The sequence below is a fragment of the Manis pentadactyla genome, chromosome 9, assembly GCF_030020395.1.
Source record: "Manis pentadactyla isolate mManPen7 chromosome 9, mManPen7.hap1, whole genome shotgun sequence".
In the NCBI taxonomy this organism is placed as follows: Eukaryota; Metazoa; Chordata; class Mammalia; order Pholidota; family Manidae; genus Manis; species Manis pentadactyla.
The window spans coordinates 116212299-116235711 of NC_080027.1; the positions used below are offsets into that span (position 1 = coordinate 116212299).

Genomic DNA, 23413 nt, shown 5'->3' on the forward strand with positions numbered 1-23413 from the left:
TTAATCAGTAACACACAGGACTGATCTTTCAGCTCCATGATTTCCTGAACATAACTAAGTTGGCCCTCCTAAAGATAAAAATTCCAAGCATGTCAGTAATACTCCTAATGCCTGTTAGATAAACCCATTTTGTCTTTTACAAAGAAATGTAAGACAACCAAACAATAGAAGTTGAAGAACAGAAGGATCTAAGTTGAAGGACGTTTGAATACTGACTCTGGTACTAGCCATGAACTGGTTTTTTGCCAGTTTAGTAATAAACCAAAGAAAAGGCAACCTTAAAACGAGTCCTCTTACCTATCTTCAAAACAAAGACCAGACATTGTGCCTTGGCCTAGCTCAGGTCCATAATAATCAACAGATCATACTGTCATTAGGTCCTCTAAATCCTTTCCAGTGGGCTAACCTATTTTACCTACTTCTTAATATATTATGAAGTTTCCTTAAGGTCAAGTCAAAAGCACTCTTTAATCATCATCATCATCATAATTTGAAACCACTGTTAACTCAGATATATAAAAAAGAATTATCGTCTTCTTAAGAGACAGCTACTGGAAAATAAAACTATAAAAATTAATCAAATCTAGCCATTTCCTACACAGAAAAGTCACAAAATAAGTCCCTTTAGAAACAAGTAGAAATGGATCAAATATAAATTTTAAGAAGCTACTTTTAAGAGCAATTTTATATAGTCAAGTCTTCCGATGTCTACTTCACTATTGTCTTGCCAGTGGATTTGTTGATAAAGTGAAGGTTTCCATAGCCAGGATCCTCACCTGGTCCTGGTCAGCTAGCTCACTACACACATGTGGGCAATATGTTGCTATTCACACTATATAATGAGCTCTGCCCAGTGCTCTGGGCGACACAGTGGCATGGCCGCATGGCTGCACAGCTTCAGGAGAGCAGAAACTGGAGTGGTGGCAGTGCTGAGGACAGAGACTGAGATGGCTGTGGGGACAGAGAGGCCCAGAGGCAGAGACCAGCTTGCTGCATGCAGACTCACTCTGAGTGGACAGGATTCTCGTGACTGACCTGCCACCATGGGAATAAAATTGGGTATAAACCCTTTCACCCCAAGGATATTCCACTGTCATTCTTTGGTCTCTTTGAATCCATACTGAACTTGACTGAGGCTGAAACCCACTGGCAAGCCAGGGTTTCATCCCTGGACTGGGCAAGTTCACTCCTGATTCTACATTTTACAACTTTTTTTAGTTTTCTGGAATGAAAGAACTCCCTATAAGATAGATAAGTCAATGGGAAAACTTTTAGACATTCAACTTACTAATAAGTTTTTTACTCCAGTAATATATTGAAAGAAAAGATTAACACTTTCTATATCAATAAAATCCCAGAATCTAAAGAGAGAATAAACTATAACAGCAAGTTACCTTTGGATATCCAATAAATGTCTGCTAAAGTTGCTCTTCTTACTTCAAATTATATCAACTAGCATAGCACAACTCTAAGATAAACTATTTTCCAATCAAAGGTCAGGAAAATCAAAATTCTTAAGGTTTAAGTTTGCAGTTTAACATAAAATCTTACTATCTGAGCATACAAATTGTCAATGAACAAGATGAAAACAGGAATGATTTATGTTTTCAAAAACTTGTTACTGAAATTTTTGGTACATGAGATAGTTTATATTGAGTCAAAAACAAAGGAAGGGTGGAATAAAACAAGACTAGAAAAAAACTGAACTTGAGAGACATGATTTTTTCAAAAATTTTAAGCATAAATACATTATATAACAAATTAATCTACCTTTTTACCCCCCAGTATTACTCCATTTGCTGAAAATGTTTCCAAATTAAGCCAACATCAACCATTTCTTCAAGAAATCCTCATGGAACTACTGATTTAACAACTGAAAACTGTTAATTCTCACTGCTTTAACATTAGGCATTTGTAATAATATAAGAAATTAAGGGATTAAAATTTAGTGCTTTTATTCCATTATGTTGACTTAAATTATTACTTGAAATGTTTATGAATAAGTATTGTTTTCAAAATAAAAGGCTATCAAAACTAAAAATTAAATATGCTGCCTTCCCATATTCAAAAACTGCACAGTGAGTATCATATTTAAGGGAAAAATACTGAATACTTTCCTCCTAAGATAAAGAACAAGGCAAGAATGTCTACTCTCACCACTCTTAATTCAACACAAGTCCTAGTCAGTTCAATAAGGCAAGAAAAAGAAACAAAAGACAGAGAGATTGGAAGGAAAAAATAAAACTATCCTTTTTGGCCAGACTACATTCATTGTATATGAAGAATAAAAGCCAAAAATCATACCCAAAACTCCTAGAACTAATTAGTCACTTTGGAAAGGTCACAGGATAAAAAGTCAACATAAAAATGAGCCAAATGGGGATTCACGATGGTGGCATGAGAGGTGAGACAAAGAATTCCTCCCAAAACCATATACAGTGTGAAAATAGTTAATACCACTAGCCCTAAAACAGCAACAGTAAAAAAGGCTGCACCAGACTGCATACAGACCTCACAAACAGAGCAGACCTCAGGAAACAGGGTAACTTAACGAAAGCCTTGATCCGGCGGGACCCAAGCCCTTCCCCCACCTCAGCTCACTGTCGGGGGGAAGAGAAACAGCAGGGAGGTGGTGGAAGCCTAAGACTGCTGAACACCCAGCCCTGGAGGTCTGCTTTGGAGCACAAACCTACACTGTGTGGTGCTCTGGAGCTTGGTGGGGTTACGGAGCTGGGGCAGGCGGAGTGCTTGAGACTGAGATTGCAGCTATTTGTGGAGGACGGGGATCCACATCCAGCAGAGCTGGGACTAAGGAAAGGTAGGCAGTCTGAGAGGCTTCCAAGCAGCGAGAGGGCTGCTGAATGGGTAGGGTTTGCATAGAGCTTGCTATACGGGAGAAGGGATAGGTGGACAAGGTTGTCTGGGTTCACTCTGCCCAGAAGGCTGGGAACTTTGAGGAACTTCAGGCGCTCCATCCCCCTGGCTGCCTACTCAGCACTGAGGCCCCCCACTGTGACATGCAGCCTGCTGCACCTTCCTCTTGGCCTGCTGGCACCTGCTCGCAAACCAGCAGTCACTGCCCGGTCATCAGGCCAGCCAGAGAGAGTCCCCGCCTACAACAGGTAGAGATGCAAGGCACAGAGGCTCACACCTGTGTGCTCCGCCCCTGGCTCTGGCACCGGACACAGGCACTGCAGCCGTGAATCAGGAAACAGGTCTTTCCTCCCCCCAGGCACCAGCACTGCTCCCCTATGATCCCCAAGCTCACTCGACCGGCTGAGCAGCTCCAGAGACTAGAGTTTCTGGGCACTAGTGGGCACCACATAGAATTATGAAACATCAAAGGAACCTGATTCAGACCAAAATCTCACAAACCCCAGAAAAAAGGGCCAAATGAAACTGAACTCACCAATCTTCCTGAAAGAGAGTTTAAAACAAAAATATAAACATGCTCATGGAGGTATAGCAAAACATTCAAGAACTCAGGGAAGAATTTAAGATGGAGATTCAATCATTAAGAAATTCCATATCTGAAATGAGGCACAAGAGAGAAAAAAGGATCTCTAAGAATGAAAGAATATTGAGAGAACTGGGTGACCAATCCAAACAGAACAATATCCGCATTAGGGGTACCAGAAGAATGAGAAAGAGAAAAAGGGATAGAAAGTGTCTTTGAGGTGGTAATTGCGAAAAACTTCCCCAATCTGGGGAAGAAGATAGTCTCTCAAGCCATGAAGGTGCATAGATCTCCCAACACAAGGGACCCAAAGAAGACAACATCAAGACATATAATAATTAAAATGGCAAAGATCAAGAAAAAAAGACAGACTTTTAAAAGCAGCTAGAGAGAGAAAAAAGATCGCATACAAAGGAAAACCCATCAGGCTATCATCAGATTTCTCAACAGAAACCTTCCAGGCCAGAAGGGAGTGGCATGATATATTCAATTCAATGAAGCAGAAGGGCCTCCGAAACAAGAATATTCTATCTGGCAAGGTTATCATTTAAATTTGAAGGAGAGATTAAACAATTTTCAGATGAGCAAAAGCTGAGAGAATTTATCTCCCACAAACCATCTCTATAGTGCATTTTGGAGGGACTGCTATAGATGGAAGTATTCTTAAGCCTAAATAGATGTCACCAGGGGAAATAAAACCACAGCAAAGTAGAACAATTAATTACTAAGCAGATGAAAAATCAAAAATCAACTACCCCAAAAGTAAATCAAGGGATAGACAAAGAGTACAGAATATGATACCTAACATATAAAGAATGGAGGAGGAAGAAAAAGGAGGAAAAAAAGAACTTTCGGGTTGTGTTTGTAATAGCATACAAAGTGAGTTAAATTAGGCTGTTAGATAATAAGGGAATTACCACTGAACTTTTGGTAACCTAAACTTTTGGAATCTAAAGCCTGTAATGGCAATAAGTACATACCTATCGATAATCAGCCTAAATGTAAATGGTCTGAATGTACCAATCAAAAGACACAGAGTCACTGAATGGACAAAAAACATGATCCATCTATATGCTGCCTACAAGAGACTCACTTGAAACTCAAAGACATACACAGACTGAAAGTAAAAGGATGGAAAAAGATATTTCATGCAACTAATAGGGAGAAAAAAGCAGGAGTTGCAGTGCTTGTATCAGACAAATTAGACTTCAAAACAAAAAAATAACAAAGGACATTACATAATGATAAAAGGGTCAGTCCAACAAGAGGATATAACTATTATAAATATCTATGAACGCAACACAGGATCACCTACATATGTGAAACAAATACTAACAGAATTAAAGGGGGAAATAGAATGCAATGCATTCATTTTATGAGACTTCAACACACCACTCACTCCAAAGGACAGATCAACCAGACAGAAAATAAGTAAAGACACAGAGGCACTGAACAACCTATTAGAAGAGATGGACCTAACGGACATCAACAGAACACTTCATCCAAAAGCAACAAGTTACACATTCTTCTCAAGTGGACATGGAACATTTTCAAGATAGATCATATACTAGGCCACAAAAAGAACCTCAGTAAATTCAAAAAGATTGAAATTGTACCAACCAGCTTCTCAGATCACAAAGGTATGAAACAAGAAATAAATTACACACAAAAAATGACAAAGCCCACAAACACATGGAGGCTTAATGACATGCTCCTAAATAATCAATGGATCAATGACCAAATAAAAACAGAGATCAAGCAATATATTGAGACAAATGACAACCATAATTCAACGCCGCAAAATCTGTGGGACACAGCGAAGGCCATGCTATGAGGAAAGTATATTGCAATATCAGCCTACCTCAAGAAAGAAGAACATTCCCATATGAACAGTCTAAACTCACAATTAATGAAACTAGAAAAGGAAGAACAAATGAGGCCCAAAGTCAGTAGAAGGAGGGATATAATAAAGATTAGAGCAGAAATAAATAAAATCAAAAAGAATAAAACAATAGAAAGAATCAATGAAAGCAGGAGCTGGTTCTTTAAGAAAATGAACGAAATAGATAAACCCCTAGCCAGACTTATCAAGAAAAAAAGAAAGTCTATACACATGAATAGAATCAGAAATGAGAAAGGAAAAATCACTACAACACCACAGAAATACAAAGAATTAAGAGAGAATACTATGAAAAATTATATGGTAACAAACTGGATAGCCTAGAAGAAATGGACAACTTTCTAGAAAAATACAACCTTCCAAGGCTGACCAAGGAAGAAACAGAAAATCTGAACAGACCAATTACCAGCAAGGAAATTGAATTTGTAATCAAAAAACTACCTAAGAACAAAACACCTGGATCAGATGGTTTCATTGCTGAATTTTATCAAACATTTAGTGAAGACCTAATACCCATCCTCCTTAAAGTTTTCCAAAAAGTGAAAGAGGAGGCAATACTCTCATATTCATTCTACAAGGCCAACATCACTCTAATACCAAAACCAGACAAAGACACCACAAAAAAAGAAAATTACAGACCAATATCCCTGATGAACATAGATGCAAAAATACTCAACAAAATATTAGAAACCGAATTAAAAAATACATCAAAAAGATCATCCAACATGACCAAGTGGGATTCATCCCAGAGATGCAAAGATGGTACAGAATGCAAAAATCCATCAACATCATCTATCACATCAACAAAAAGAAGGGCAAAAATCACATCATCATCTCCATAGATACTGAAAAAGCATTCAACAAAATTCAACATCCATTCATGATAAAATCTCTCAACAAAATGGGTACACAGGACAAGTACCTCTACATAATAAAGGCCATATATGACAAACCCACAACCAACATTATACTTAACAGCGAGAAGTTGAAAGCTTTTCCTTTAAGATCAGGAACAAGACAAGTATGCCCACTCTCTCCACTTTAATTCAACATAGTACTGGAGGTCATCGCCACGGCAATCAGACAACACAAAGAAAGAAAACGCATCCAGATTGGTAAGGAAGAAGTCAAACTGTCCCTGTTTGCAGATGACATGACATTGTATATAAATAAAAAGACTTAAAGAATCCAGCCCAAAACTACTACATCTAATATCTGAATTCAGAAAAGTTGCAGGATATAAAATTAACACACAGAAATCTGTTGCATTCCTATACACTAATGATGAACTAGCAGAAAGAGAAATCAGGAAAACAATTCCATTCACAATTGCATCAGAAAGAATAAAATACCTAGGAATAAACCTAACCAAGACAGACCTCTACTCTGAAAACTACAAGACACTCATGAGAGAAATTAAAGAATACACCAAAAATGGAAATACATCCCACGCTCATGGATAGGAAGAATTAATATTGTCAAAATGGCCATCCTGCCTAAAGCAATCTACAGATTCAATGCAATCCCTATCAAAATACCAATAGCATTCTTCAATGAACTAGAGCAAATAGTTCTAAAATTCATATGGAACCACAAAAGACCCCAAATAGCCAAAGCAATCCTAAGAAGGAAGAATAAAGCTGGGGGAATTACACTTCCTGACTTCAAGCTCTACTAGAAAGCCACAGTAATCAAGACAATATGGTACTGGTACAGGAACATTCCCATAGACCAGTGGAACAGACTAGAGAGCCCTGATATAAACCCAACCATATACGGTCAATTAATATATGATAAAGGAGCCATGGATATACAATGGGGAAATGACAGCCTCTTCAACAGCTGGTGTTGGCAAAACTGGACAGCTACATGTAAGAGAATGAAACTGGATTACTGTCTAACCCCATACACAAAAGTAAACTCAAAATGGATCGAAGACCTGAATGTAAGTCATGAAACCATAAAACTCTTAGAGAAAAATATAGGCAAAAATCTCTTGGACATAAACATGAGCAACTTCTTCATGAACATATCTCCCTGGGCAAGGAAAACAAAAGCAAAAATGAACAAGTGGGACTATATCAAACTAAAAAGCTTCTGTACAGCAAAGGGCACCATCAGTAGAACAAAAAGACATCCTATAGTATGGGAGAATATATTCACAAATGACATATCTGGTAACGGGTTGACATCCAAATTATATAAAGAGCTCACACACCTCAACAAACAAAAAGCCAATTAAAAATGGGCAGAGAAGCTGAACAGACACTTCTCCAAAGAAGGAATTCAGATTGCCAACAGGCACATGAAAAGATGCTCCACATTGCTAATCATCAGAGAAATGCAAATTAAAACCACAATGAGATATCACCTCACACCAGTTAGGATGGCCAACATTCAAAGACAAACAACAATAAATGTTGGCAAGGATGTGTAGAAAGGGGAACCCTCCTACACTGCTGGTGGGAATGTAAAATAGTTCAACCATTGTGGAAAGCAGTATGGAGGATCCTCAAAAAACTCAGAATAGAAATACCATTTGACCCAGGAATTCCACTTCTAGAAATTTACCCTAAGAATGCAGCAGCCCAGTTTGAAAAAGATATACACACCCCCATGTTTATCACAGCACTATTTACAATAGCCAAGGAATGGAAACAACCTAAGTGTCTATCAGTAGATGAATGGATAAAGAAGATGTGGTACATATACACAATGGAAAATTATTCAGCCATAAGAAGTAAACAAATCCTACCATTTGCAACAACATGGATGGAGCTAGAGGGTATTATGCTCAGTGAAATAAGCCAGGCGGAGAAAGACAAGGATCAAATGATTTCATTCATCTGTGGAGTATAAGAACAAAGAAACAACTGAAGGAACAAAACAGCAGCAGACTCACAGAACCCAAGAATGGAACAACAGTTACCAAAGGGAAAGGGACTGGGGAGGGTGGGTGGGAAGGGAGGGGAAAGGGGAAAAGGGGGTATTACAATTAGCACGTACAATGTCGGGGGTGGGGGGACACGGGGAAGGCAGTATATACAGAGAATACAAGTAGTGATTCTATAGCATCTTACTATGCTGATGGACAGTGACTGTAATTACATGGACCATAATGTTGTTCATGTAATTGTACATTAATTATAGCAAAATAAAAAATAAAAATTAATTTTTTAAAAGAATGAAAAAATAAAAGAGCCAAATGTCTTTTTATTAGCAATGAAAAACTGAAAACTAAAAATTTTTTAAATACTATGTGTCATAGCTACAAAAAGATGAAATACTGAGAAATATATCTAACAAAACATGTACGGAATCTGTATGCTGAAAACCATAAAATGCTGATAAAAAAATCAAAAAACACCTAAATTAATGGCAAGACATACTGTGTTCATGGATTTGCAGATTCAACATAGCAAAGATGTCAATTCTCCACCAAACTGACCTACAGATTAAATATAATTCTAATCAAAATCCCATCAGCATTTCTTATAGACACAGACAAGCTAAGTTTTAGATTTATATAGAAAAGCAAAGAACTATAAATAGTCAAAACAATTTTGAAAAGGAAGAGTAAAGTTGAAGGTATCATACTACCTAATTTTAAGACTTATTATAAGCCTACAATAATCAAGACTGTGTGGTATGCAACAAAATAGAGAAACCAGACAACTGATTTTGACAGAGATACAAAGGCAGTTCAGTGAAGAAAGGTTAGTTTATTGAATAAATGGTGTTTTGTTGCAACTGGATATACATATGCAAAAAAATCAACCTCCGGTGCCTGCTCACCAGACACCGGATCTTGCAGGACCGTCATTAAAGCCTCGCTCCGCTGTTCTCTTGGTCTCCGAGTCCACTTACTGAATTTGGACCAGTGAGTGTGTTTCTCACAATTTGGGTGCTGGCCCGGGATCCTCTTGCCTGTGCGAGGTGGGGGCCCAAGCGGAGCGGGAAGACACGTCCCCCGGCTTTGGGCGGCCCGCTCTGTCAGGGCGTCTCCCACCTTCGCACGGTAGCTGAGGGGAGACCCGAGACTGTCGTGCGGAGACAGCGTCACCGATGCGGGGGAGAAAACGCAGGCACCACGGCAACCAGGCAACCTCGTGCCCGAGCCAAGGTAGCTCAAATAGAGGCTGAAGAACGAACGAGGTCTCCTGTGCAGTTTAGACGTGAGCAGCCTCACTAACCGGAACGATCGACGGATCCGCTGCTCCACCGGCTTCTTTGTGCCGATACACACATCCTGTTCCTCTAGGGGACCGCCTAGGTCCGGGGAAGGATTTTGCGGAAGTACCCGGAACTGTTTGTAAGGTTCCGGCGGCTCGGCAGCTGAGAGCTTCTTCGGCTCCGTAAGCGCCCATTTCTCCTGCAATTTCGGAGAAGGAACGGCAGTGATGGCTCCGGTGTCTGGTTCGCGGAGCCCGGAGCGGGAGGCCTCGGGCTTCGGGGGGAAACGTCGCAGTTCGTTGAGGAGCCCCAAGGCCAGTAAAGCAGCCCGGTCCCCGCGGGGCCGCCGCTCGCGCTCGCGTTCTTGCTCTCGGTCCGGAGACCGGAATGGCCTCCGCCAAGGCTCCCGGAACCAGTCCTATCGCTCCCGCTCGCGGTCCCGCTCTCGAGAGCAGCCCTCTGCGCCACGGGGCACCCCCTTCGCTTCTGCCTCCTCGTCCGCCTATTACAGCAGCTACTCGCGCCCCTGCGGGGGCGACAAGCCGTGGCCTGCTAGGGAGGAGAGCCTGCGGCAGAAGAGATTAAGTGAGAGAGAGAGGATTGGAGAATTGGGAGCTCCTGAAGTATGGGGACTTTCTCCAAAGAATCCAGAACCAGACTCTGATGAACATACACCAGTAGAGGATGAAGAGCCAAAGAAAAGTACCACTTCATCTTCTACCTCAGAAGAAGAAAAGAAGAAGAAATCTAGTCATTCAAAAGAAAGGTCCAAGAAAAGGAGAAAGAAAAACTCATCTAAAAGAAAACACAAGAAGTATTCTGACGATAGTGACAGTGACTCTGATTCTGAAACAGACTCCAGTGATGAAGATGCAAAAAGGAGGGCAAAGAAAGCCAAGAAAAAGGGAAAGAAGAAACGCAAATCGAAGAAATACAAGAAAAAGAAATCAAAGAAGAGCAGAAAAGATTCCAGTGATTCAAGCTCTAAAGATTCTCAAGAAGAGCTTCTGGAGTATCCCTGGAAGGACCAATCAAAGCCTGGAGAACCCTCAGATTTAATTGGCCCAGAGGCTCCAAAAACACTTGCCTCTCAAGATGACAAACCTCTGAACTATGGCCATGCCCTGCTACCTGGTGAAGGTGCAGCTATGGCTGAATATGTAAAAGCTGGAAAACGTATCCCACGAAGAGGTGAAATTGGCTTGACAAGTGAAGAAATTGCATCATTTGAGTGCTTGGGCTATGTAATGAGTGGTAGCAGGCATCGCCGAATGGAGGCTGTGCGACTGCGGAAAGAAAACCAGATCTATAGTGCTGATGAGAAGAGAGCCCTGGCATCCTTTAACCAAGAAGAGAGGCGAAAGAGAGAAAACAAGATTCTGGCCAGTTTTCGAGAGATGGTATACAGAAAAACTAAAGGGAAAGATAACAAATAAGGATTTTCTAATTGTTCAGCAGACATTTTTTAACAACAAGAAAGAATGGGATACACACACACACACAAATATATACACAAAAAGATTACTATGATTTGAAAGCTTTCAGTGCTACTGTGCCTTCTATGTAATTCCTTCAGTCCTTCAGTAAGAAGCTGCTCATCAGTAGAACTTTAGCAAGTTCCTTGGGTTATTTTGGATTTCCCATAATAACTTTCTGGTTTAAAAATCGAGATTATGAATGGAATCGTACTGGGGGAAGTGAAATTGAAAGAAAGTGTCAGTGAGAGAGAAACTTTACTCTCACACCATGGGACAGTACTACTGTTAGCTCTATATGATGCCCACCCTCACCCCCACCCCAAATCTACTCATGGGAAATTATTATTCATGTACATTAAATGTTATAAATGGACTTGTAGAAACATACAGGAGGCCACTTTTGTTAACAGAATGAAGGCATTGCTGAAAAAAGCAAATCTGGAGTTTGAAAATTGACTTGTATAATACCATACATAGTCTGCTCTGGAAATTATGTATGTTGGTTTTAGTCTCTACCTCCACCCCCAAACTAACAAACAAGCCAAAAAGCAAACTAACTCATAGACTTATTGAGTTGAAAATGTGAATATTAGTTCTTAAAATTCTTAATAGGTTACTTAAAAATGGTTTTCAAATATAAACTATTGGGACTACTGTTGTGCCAATGTAAGTACATTATTTCCGTCTAAGCTGTGCTTAGATCACTATTTGAATACTGGAAATGATTGACAGTGAACTATGATCACATTTCATAAGGATGAAGCTACAATGATGTTGAACATATTTTAAGTCTGTTATGTAATAAGCATATTTCATTTTAAACATTATTAAACCTTTCAGTTTAAAAAAAAAACCTCCACCTAAACCTCACACCTTATACAAAAATTAATTCAAAATGGATCATAAATCTAAATGTACGATTCAAAGCAATGAAACTTCTAAAAGAAAACACTGGGGAAAAAATTTTGTGGCTAGGATCAGTAAAGAGTTTTCAGCTATAACACAAATGATAAACTGGACTTCACCAAAATTTAAATGTTTTGCTTTGCAAAAGACACTGTTAAGAAAATTTAAAGAAATGCTACACATTGGGAGAAAAATACTTGTAAATCATATAACTGACAAAAAAATTATATCCAGAACAAATAAAGAACTCTCAAAACTCAACAGTAAGAAAACAACCCAGTGAAAGAAATGGGCAAAAGATAGTCCCAGGTTAAATACTATGTAATTATATTTATATGACTTTCTCAAAAAGACAAAAGCATAGTGGTAGAGAGGGGCTAAGTGGTTGCCAGGGGCTGAGAGGTAGGGATAACAATGTGGAAATGGGATAGAGCATGAGCGAGATTTTTGGGTTGACGGAACTGCTGTGGTTTTCTGATTATGTTGGTGAATATATGAATCTACACATAGGTAAAGACTCATAGAATTATATAACAAAAAAAGTTGATTTTACTGTATGCTAATTTAAAAAACAACACTTAAAAAGAAAAATATTGCCTCTTTCCAATCTTCTTTCAAGTCCCTACTACAGTCCAGGCTCTGTGCTAGGCACCAGGAATACAAAGTTAAAAAGACAGACTATGCCTTCAGAGAAGGAGAAAAACAAGTACTCTATGATAACAGTTTTAATGGAGGAGTATATAATACACATGGATTTCTATACCTAAGAAAGGCTACCTGGGAAACGGGGGCAGGAACTGACACTTGACATGAGCAGGGGTTTCTAAGAAAAAAGGGGAGAACATTCCAGACCAAGGAAACAGCATCTAACAGAGAGGTAAGGGAGAATATAACGTGCTGGCATACTTGGGAAATTACAAATAATTCCTTTCCCAAGCACCAGCAGAAAACATTACATAAATATGGTCAGGAACTATAAGCAAGTTCCCTCCAAGCAATATAAAGAGTATTCCAATTTGAAGCTTTGGAAATGGCAATTTTCAGACTCAAGTCAACCTGAGGGCTTCTTCCTTTCACTCCCTGTTCCCATATGTTCACATCATCATAGTCATTGTAGTATCCACGCATCCATCACTTTGGCCAAACTACAGTAAGGCTCCATGGGAACACACACATGTCCCTATATGTACACTCACAGCATCTAATGTGTTTTATGATACAGGTATTCAGCAGCACAGCACAGCACTGGGACAAAAATGCTGTGACTGGGGCCAGTCTACCTGAGTTCAAGTACAGAATCAATTGACTCAATTACTTAAATCTCTCTGAGCCTCAATTTTCTCACTGAAAATGTGAGAATAATAGCACCTACACATTGGGCTGCTGTGAAAAAAAATGTGCTAATTTATATATAAATGCTTAGAACAGTGTTTGAGTCATAGTAAGCACCATGTAAGTGGTTTGAATTAATACTCAACAAATGTTAGCTATGTAAAATGAGGACCTACTCACAGTAGGGCATTCTCACAGTAGAAAAACAAACCTACAGTATGTAAGTTCCCTTGGTTATACAGAAAATGGCCCTGCTGTGCTACAACCAGGGCTGTAGGCAGCACTTTAGTACCGAGACCAGTTCTGATGATGCTTGCACATACAGCCCAGGTGTTTTCAGTTTGTCATGATGCATTAAGGGGGTGGTCTAGCTGTAAGCAAAGAACAGTGGATTTTTCTGATTTTTTAAGTACTGCAGGGTGTACAAAAGGTTGGCATAATAGTGAGAAGCCAGTCAAAACTGAAGTGGAGACTACTGAGAAGAAAAAACTTTCTGAATTAAAACCCAAATTTCAGAAGCACATCATTCAAGCCCATAAACTAGTAGAAGCAATAAAAAGACCAAGCCAAGATGAACCAGTGACAAATCTGTAATTGGAAATATCTGCCTCCCTAAAACAAGCACTTGATAAACTTAACTTATCATCGGGGAATGAAGAAAATAAGAAGACAGTGATGGAATTAAGACTGGGACCTCATGTAAAAATGAAGGGTGTTCAAGACAAATCAGGGTCTATGGAGTCTAGAAGTCTGTTTATATCACTCTGGAGTACCTATTTTCCATGAAGAGATGAAATACTGGAGCTGTTGTAGAAGAAAAACTTCTGATTTTGATACATTCTTAGCACAAGAGGACTATACAACAGGGAACAACATGTGGACTAATAAGGATGCTGGAAAAAAAGTTGTTCCATGTAGACATGACTGGCATCAGACTGAGGGTGAAGTGGACATTTCAGTAAATGCTAAAAATTCATTTCCAGAACTTAGTCAAGTAGTAGCAAATAGCTCATAAACAGTTACAGTATTTCTTAGTATAATATTATGTTAAGCATACGATATGAAAAAGAACTTCCAACATCAGCACTCTCGGGAAGACTCATGACAGAAGATGATCAGCAAAAAAAAAAAAACCCCAACAAAGATCCACGCACTGCCACAGGTGTAGATGCACTCATCCCACCAGTTCCTGGACTTGCCATGGGAATGATGAAGGAGATATCTAAGCTGGCCTGTGCATACAGTAAAACAACAAATTTGACTGGATCTATACTGTTGGAACTCAACCAAGAATTAGGAGAAGTGCAAATTGTAACACTCCAAAATCTTACAACCACAGACTATTTACTGTTAAAAGAACATATGGGATGTGAACAGTCCCCAGGAATGGGTTGTTCTAATTTATCTGAATTCTCTCAGACTGTTCAAGTTCAGTTGGACAATATCCACCATATCATAGATAAGTTTTCACAAATGCCTAAGGTGCCTAACTGGTTTTCTTGGTTTCACTGGAGATGGCTGGTAATTACAGGTATGCTTTGGTTATGTAACTATACTCCTATTATGTTAATGTGTGTGCACAATTTAATTAGTAGTTTAAAACCTATATATGCTGAAGTTACTCTACAAGAAGATATGTCAAAGAAATAATCAATCTTCCCAGGTTTTCTTCTGCCTGCTACTTCTATAGCTTTTCTTCTTCCTACCTAATTACAACCTTTAAATAGAACTCGTGCCACATGTCGAATTTACCGAGTATCATAATTCTTCCAAGTGGTAAAGACACCTCAAGACAAATGCTGGGCATAGAAGCCACAGGGCATTCAAGTATGCAAAGAAGTAAAAAGCTAACCTTTTCAAACAATAAGGCTTCTCTCTCACTTACCAACTTAACATTTCCCTGTATGGCCCCGGAAGATGACTGGTTAGCCAGAGACGGGTAAGATTCCTCAAGGGAGGAACAACCTAAGACAGGCACAGTCGCAGGGGGCCATCAGGTGAGAAAATGGGGATTAGCAGAAGTGAGGCTTAGAACCTCTCCCCTCATGTTCTGAGAGAAATCTTCTGCATACATGGATGTTTATTGCCCTTGTTGAGCTTGGATTAACACATAGTCTACAGGCATACACCTGATCATCTACATTTGCTCTCTTACAACACTAAACTATGTTTTCTACCTTTATCTCGTATCTACCTACCACTTCAGCATTTTATTAAAAATAATAATAATAAAGAGAGAAATGTGGTATCCACATATAAATCAAGTTTAAAAATCAAATGAATATTCATATTTGAACTGACTGTTTATAGTTCATAATGCATGAACAGAACCGAAAGCTTCTGTGATGACTGCCCTTGTAATGTTCACCATGTAACTTATTCACTGTGTAAGAATTTGTACTCCATGTAAGAACTTGTTCGTTATGCATCAGAAGATTGGAGACTGACGAAAATTAGGCTTGGGGTGGATTAATGATTGTGCATTGAGTATTGACCCCCCTATACAGAATTTTATTGTTGTTAACAAGCATTTGATCAATAAATATGAGAGATGCCCTCACAAAAAAAAAAAAATATATATATATATATATATATATGTATATATAAACACACTTCCAATTGTAAAATAAATAAGTAACCGGGATGTAATGTATAGCATAAGGAATATAGTCAAAATATTGTAACAACTTGGTATGGTGATAGCTGGTACCTAGAATTATCATGTATATAATTGTTGAATCACTGTGTTGTACACCTGAAACTAATGTAATACTGTGTGTCAACTACCCTTCAATAAAAAAAATAAAAATAAATAAATAAAAATATTATGTTAAGCAAAGAAACATAAAGGGACATTTGTTTTGTTCATATCTCTTTTATCCCATAATTAGGAAAGCAAGATGGAATGTCACTTTTTTTTTTTTGGTATCATTAATCTACAATTACATGAGGAACATTGTTTACTAGACTCCTCCCATCACCAAGTTCCCCCCACAAACCCCATTAAAGTCACTGTCCATCAGTGTAGTAAGATGCTGTAGAATCACTACTTGTCTTCTCTGTGTTGCACAGCCCTCCCCATGCCTCCCCCCACCTTATACATGCTAATCGTAATGCACCCTTTCTTTCCCCCCCCTCCTTAACCCTCCCTTCCCGCCCATCCTCCTCAGTCCCTTTCCCTTTGGTAACTGTTAGTCCATTCTTGGGTTCTGTGAGACTGCTGCTGTTTTGTTCCTTCAGTTTTTTCTTTGTTCTTATACTCCATATATGAGTGAAATCATTTGGTACTTGTCTTTCTCCACCTGGCTTATTTCACTGAGCATAATACCCTCTAGCTCCAGGAATGTCACTTCTAATTGAGTTTTTTAATGAGCTTTTTTTCCTATAATACTTGAAAATCTTTAAGGAAGAAATACTCTGCATTGATTTTTCCACTTGAGAAGGTTACTTTTTCTAGGATGAGTAATTCTGAGGCAGTGTAGTAAGTAGTTAAAGGAAAATATACACTTTGACTAACAAATTAAATTTGGCTACACTTAATTGAATCTAAAAACATATCAGCACCTATATTACTTGCCAAGCAGTGTGATTTAAAAGTATAGGAAACATAAGAGTACAGAGGTAGCAATTTGGTTAAAATTCACCATTTTATGAAACTAAGCAATAATGTTAAACTCTCCTCTTGATTATTTATAAGGTCTTTGTTCAGTGTTATGAGTAAATTGTACCTAATTGAGACCTATACCCTCTTAAAATCTTTAGTTACATAAAGAGAAATTTTATATATATATATATATATATATATATATATATATATAAAATTTAATCGAGCTGTACACTAAGATTTGTACACTTTATTGTATGTGCCTCAAAAAAAAAATACAAATAACATAGGTGAATTTCAAGTAATTTTGCTGAATTAAAGAAGCCAAACCCACAATAAAAAGAAGGGGGGCATATTGTATGGTTCCACTTATAAGAAATTCTAGGAACTACAACCTAACCTATATACAGATATATACACATATATATGTCTGGCTCCCTGGTAGAAAACTGTTTCTATGAAATTATAGACTTAAAGGCTTATGGAAATACATTAAGGTATTAGAAAACTAAATATTTACACTATGCTTTATAACAATATCTATTGCATGTTTAATAAATACAATTGCTAAAAATATATATATATATAAGAATGAGCAAGACTTAAGCACTGAAAACTAGAAAACATTGCTCAATTTGAACAGCTAAATAAACAGAAGACATGTTCATGGATCAGAAAATTCAAGATTGTTAAAATAGCAATTCTCCTGAAGTTAATCTACATTCTCAGTGCAATCCCCACCAAAATCTGGGTAGGCATGTTTGTGAAATTTACCAAGCTGATACTAAACTGTATCTGAAAATGCAGTCTAGAATAGCCAAAACAATTTTGGAAGAGAAAAAGACAAAAGACTTAGATTACCTGATTTCAAAACTTAGTATAAAGCTACAGTAAATAAAGGCTGTGTGCTATCAGTTAAAATGAAAGTACAAGTCGTCCATACAAAGACTTATATAGAAATGCTTATAGTAGCTATATTCCTAACAGCCAAAATCTGGAACAACCCAATGTCCATCAGCAGGTAAATGGATTAAGTGCAGATAACCATACAATAGAATACTGATCAGCAATAGGAACATAGAAATACACAAGAGGGTGGAAAAAAATTAGTGAGAATGTTTGGAATCTTGACTTGGGTAATGGTTACATGAGTGTACATGTCAAATTTAATCGAGCTGCACACTAAGATTTGTGCACTTTATTGCATGTGCCTCAAAAGAATACAAATAACATAGGTGAATTTCAAGTAATCATGCTGAATTAAAGAAGCCAAACCCACAATAAAAAGAGGGGGGCATATTGTATGGTTCCACTTATAAGAAATTCTAGGAACTACAACCTAACTTATAATGACAGAAAACTGCCTAGTGGTTGCCTTGGGACAGGGGGTGGGAGAGGGGACTGACTGCAAAGGGGCAGGAGGGAACTTCTGCAGTCATGGCTGTGGTGATGGATACATAGCCACATATATTTGTCAAAACTCACCAAACTTACACTTAGAATGATGAAACAACCAAAAACTCTAATGGTTCTTTTATATCTATCTCTTTTAACTTAGAATCAAAGGAAATCCACAATAGAATTTCCCATTCTGAATATATTTATTTTGATAAAAATAAATAAGCAACACAGTTTAACTGTGAAATCTGTTAACAAGCTTGTAAGTGGCCATAAGGTTATCTAAGCCTGCCAGTTTCCAGAAAAGTGCAAAAAATATATAAAGAAGATTTAAGAAGATAAAAGAGCTCTTATGCTACCCACAATTTAACAATGGTATTTCCCATGATTCTAATACTACTCCTACATAATTCTACTTCCAATGATTCTAATTCTACTCTTACATAATTTTACTTCTACAGCACCCTACAGAACGCTGCAAGGATCAAGAATATAGAGATTGTTACTTAAAGCTAGAAGTAAATCAGTAGTTGGAAACAGAGAAAACATTCTTAGTTTTTATCACATTTAGTTTTCTCAGGGGAGCACTATTTACCTCATTAATTCTCCTGAGGAAAGATGTTTTTCTCCTTACATCTCAAAAAATATATATATTTTACTTCTTATAACATTAACCACAGTTATTTTTAAAGTATGTCTATGTTGACCCTCAAACCTTAAATTAAAAAAAACAAATCTGTAACATAAGCAATAAATGAGGATATAAACATTTACAGGGAGAAAGAAGGCAGGGTAAGGATTTTCCAGTTCAAATAACCACAACAATATGTAACATGCATATTACAGATTTGGTTAGTTCTAAGGCAGTGTGCTATCTTCTAATTTGAGTTATCAACAAAAGTTGTTCACAGATTAAGAAAAGATACTTAATAGCACAGAGAAGACAAGTAGTGACTCTATAGCATCTTACTACGCTGATGGACAGTGACTGCAATGGGGTGTGGGAAGGGACTTGATAATATGGATGAATGTAGTAACCACAATGTCGCTCATGTGAAACCTTATAAGATTGTATATCAGTGATGCCTTAATAAAAAAACAGTAATAAAAAAAAGATACTTAAGATCTAAATGAGGTTAACCTTTCCTTTTGTAAATATACAAGTAATAATCATATTCAGGATTTCTGATTCAAGTTCCAAAGGCAGACAGACAGAAACACACACACACCTTCAGGCTTTGATGGGCTCTATCCCTTCTACCTGCCCTTTGACCTACTATGCCCTTTCCTTTTATCCCACCTGCCTGGATTTTCCCCATATTTCACCACCTGCCTTAATTGGTACATGTTCCCTGATCCGTTGAGTCAAAAGCAATCTGTTTTCTGAAATCCCACAGCTCTTTTTAGTAGTCTCCTATGGCATTTAACACTTTCTATCTTGTGCTATACTTTCTTAAATCCAATAAGCTCTCTTTTACTGAGTATCCTTGAAAGGAAAACCCATGCTTTATTCACCCTTGAATCCCTCATAACACTCAGTACCTGAAATTAATCATTTATTGGGTACGCTGCCTAGAATAGAGAGGAAAACATTCAACAATATTTTTTAGGCACTGTGTGCCATACACTGCCTTAGATGACACATAAGGAAACAAATACCAATGACAGAGACCTGCTCTAAATCTACAAAGAGACCTAGACATGAGGACATGTAAACAGATTAATACAATATAACTATGATAAATTTATAATTAGGGATGAACAGGGTGCTGTGAGGGGAACATTATATATGTTGAAAATTGTTCTAATTCCCCAAACCTATTAGGAACTAAATTCAGATTTTTGAAGGGCCCAATAACTAAAAAGGTTTAAGAATGGTATAATGAGAGTCCCTTAATCTTAAAAAAATGTCTTAAGCTGAAACTAACACTCCACCTATATAACAACCTTACATGCAAATGGAGTAACAAATTTCCCTCCATTCTCAGTGCAGCCTTCTGCAATAATAAGGCCAGGTCTTATCTACTGCATTTCAACAAATCTGCTCATCCCATCTTCTCACATTTGTCTGAACGGTGCACCATTTCCATACCATATGTCCCTCCCATGCCCAGAATTCTTTTTATTTAAATCTACTTAATCTTTAGGTTCTCCTCAGGGCCTGCTTCCCCAGCTTTCTATGACACATTGTTACTACATCCTCTAAATGTATCCTGTACAATTACTATTATCTGTACCCCTTTTTTTAAACAATTAATAATAATGAAAAAGTTAACCCTTAATTTTTTATGTAACTTGGAGTTAAGCAGAACTGGTCTCAATCCCATCTCAAATGCTTCTTATTGTCTTGCAGTGTAAAGTTGAGCAAGTTATGAAACTTCCTTGAACCTGTTTTCTCGTCATTAAAATCAGGATTGAGTGATTTGTACAGAATGCCTAATATACATACAAACTGATATATACACGCCTTACATACATATAGAGTTATTTCATTTTGTTTTCTTCTTTTCCAAGAATGCAGACGCAAGCTCTCTTTCAAACTCAAGGTAAGAGCAATGAAATATGAACAAAGTGGGTACCAAAAATCCGATCGGTGAATTGATGTAAAGGAGCCCGCAACTTTAAATGTGCCCTCGAAATATCTAACACAGTGACCCTCACTAGATTTCCCGTATGTCTCCCATTGAAAACCATGAAAAACTCAGAAGCAAAAAGGCACAGTCACCTACAGAGGTCCTGGCTTGATGCCCCCAACGCTGACATCTTTCTCAAAAGTCTGTCTGCCTCAGTGCAAACCTTAAGCTGTATAAAGGTCAAAGGAAGCAATATCTTATATTACATAAATCAAATAATACATAATTAACATTTTGTAATCTGCATTTCCCCCTCGGAAGCAAGGAAAACCACTTCTGCAAATTTTAGCCTCAGAAGAGAAAGTGCAAAAGGGATGGAACTGAGTCATCAATTTAAAATCATCAATGTCTGCCCCACCCTGGACTGGGAACTCGACCGCGACCTTCTCCAGCAGAGTCCCGAGCGCGACTCAGCCCCTATCCCAGCCTTCCCGAGTCCCCACCTCCGACCACGTCCCGGCACTAGGCGCACCCAATCCCACCCTCGCCTCTGGCCCGGGATCAGGTAACCCACACCAGTGTCTACACCCTAGTCCGTCCTATCCCAATTCACACTCGTACCCATGCCCGACACCCGCACTCACCCGGGCGGTGACCTTATATACCGTGTAGCCCCTCGGGTGTCGCTGGGGTTCGGTGACAGTGTAGAATCGGGCCAGGTCGGCACCCCGCTCCCGGGGAGAGGTCATCCTCCCTCCGCCTCTGCCGCTGCCGCCTGCCGGGGACCATCAGGGCACCCCAGTGGCGCCGCGATCCGGCTCCCAAACAAGACGCGAAGCAGCGAGGGGGCGGTGGCTCCACGGCAGCGCCTCCACGCACAGCTCTACTTCCGGGTCGGCAAAGAAGCTTCCGGCTCAGACCGGATCCCGCGTGCGAGGGACGGGGATCCGCCACCTTGAGTGCTGACCGGTGTCCGGACTGGGCCTGGCAAGCGGGCGAGGAGCAAGTGATTGCACCGCCATTCTCGTCACTGCGGAGACCCGAGTCACCTCCACTAAGCCTCCTTGTGCGCGAGCTCCGTCCGGCACCTTCTAGATTTTGTGAGAGCTGATTCAGCCACAACACCGTTGAGAGCTTGGTCCTGCACACCCCCACGCAGCCCGTGGACCAACTTGTACAGTCATAAAGCGATGGAAGGATACCTCAGCCAGCATCTTTTCTTCCCTATTCACGGCCTCTCATTTTAAATATGCACAGCTCCTGAACTCTCTTGCAGGCATATCCTTCCTTTTTTTTTTTTTTTTTTTTGTATCATTAATCTACAATTACATGTGCACCCTTCCTTCTTTTTAAGACACATCCGGTCCACCTTTGCACCTGTCTGTACTTCCACAGCAAGCTCTCAATCCTATACTGATCTTAAAATTAATCCCCTCAGATTCTAAACCCTGGAGGCTGCATCTAGCTGGGAGGGGGGGAAAAAATCACGTAACTTCTCAAAGCTACTACTAAGATAGACTTTCCCATTTAAATTGGTTGCTATCCATCCCTTGGCAATTCCTTTACCTTTCATTGATCAGGGTTTTCCTTTTCCAATAACATACATTCCAAGTCTTTGCAGCTCTCCTCAACTCTCTATCCTCTTGCCTCCCTAGGCTTTGCCTCCTGCCCTTCTTTATGAGGAAGTGAGGGTGGGGGAAGACTTTAGTACTAATCCTGTCATTTTCTCACATTTCTACACCCATTTGAGATGTAGTCATATCCCTCATTTTTTAGACAAGTAACTACCTATGTGCTAAAACCCATCCTCTTTGGCAGACCCAAAGACATTGATCCATCAATAACCAACTGCTTTCTGTACTTTAATGTCTTCCACCCACTCTCTCCTCAGCCTTCATATGCCTAAACTGATCTATCATTCATTCATTAAACCTGAATTCACCACCTGCTGTGTGCCAGTCATGCTAATTAGTGATTGGAGTTACAAAGAGAGTCCCTGTTCTCAAGTACCATATAGTAGGAAAAAAACTGAACAAAGTACACTGTTAAAACTGCCATGACAGATGTATATATGGAGTGCTGTAGGGTACATGTAATTCACAATGGAAGATGAGGTAAGGTTTTCTGATAGAGGGGAAACTATGGCTGAATCTTGATCAAGAGATATGTATAAGGCAGGCAGAGAAGGTAAAGGACATCATTCATGTTGTCTTTTTCCCTCCTTTCTCTTTTCCTCATTGTCAAAAGTTGTTTAGGTTGTTTTTAGTAATCTGTGTCAATATACACACATCGCACACTCACACGTTCATGAATAAACACATTCATTCCGATATCCACTTCAATCTGCTTTCACTACTATAATGCTACTATGACACTATGAAAAAAGTTCTTATAACATCATCTTACCCAGTATTTTCAGACTCAAACATTTCTGACCATTTCCACCTTTTTGAAATCTTCTACATCCTTAGCATATAAGTCGTCACTCTTTTTTCTTTACACTCTGAATTATTTACTCCTTTTCAGTCTCTTGCTAATTTCTCCTACTTCCAAGAATCTTTACTGCTCTTTTCCTCAGGATTTTGTCTTTAA

At 38.9% G+C, this 23413-nt stretch overlaps 2 protein-coding genes and 1 pseudogene across 12 annotated transcripts in view; 2 read left to right on the forward strand and 1 right to left on the reverse strand.

The window, feature by feature from the left end:
• The window catches only part of RPS6KC1 (ribosomal protein S6 kinase C1), a 307376-nt gene extending 285669 nt beyond the window's left edge, over window positions 1-21707 (reverse strand). For 7 of the 11 annotated variants that reach the window (XR_008999393.1, XM_057507968.1, XM_036912511.2 and 4 more), the window contains exon 1: window positions 21466-21707. Coding sequence is in view for 6 of the 11 variants with exons in the window: in XM_057507968.1 (XP_057363951.1) it covers window positions 21466-21570 (105 nt within the window). In the remaining 5 variants the exon portion in view is untranslated. The remainder of the gene's footprint in view (window positions 1-21465) is intronic. The other 4 variants (XM_036912515.2, XM_036912513.2, XM_057507972.1 and 1 more) reach the window with 3 other exon arrangements.
• Window positions 9136-11662, forward strand: LOC118926042 (NF-kappa-B-activating protein). Its single transcript, XM_036912516.2, has one exon. The coding sequence runs from the start codon at window positions 9758-9760 to the stop codon at window positions 10964-10966; it is 1209 nt and encodes a 402-aa protein (XP_036768411.2). The 5' UTR covers window positions 9136-9757; the 3' UTR covers window positions 10967-11662.
• On the forward strand, window positions 11799-15296 carry LOC130684961 (cysteine and histidine-rich domain-containing protein 1-like; annotated as a pseudogene).
• Window positions 21708-23413: the final 1706 nt, after the last annotated feature.

Excerpts from the sequence above, each read along its gene's own strand:
- LOC118926042 (XM_036912516.2), top strand. The coding sequence starts at position 9,758 with ATGGCTCCGGTGTCTGGTTCGCGGAGCCCGGAGCGGGAGGCCTCGGGC.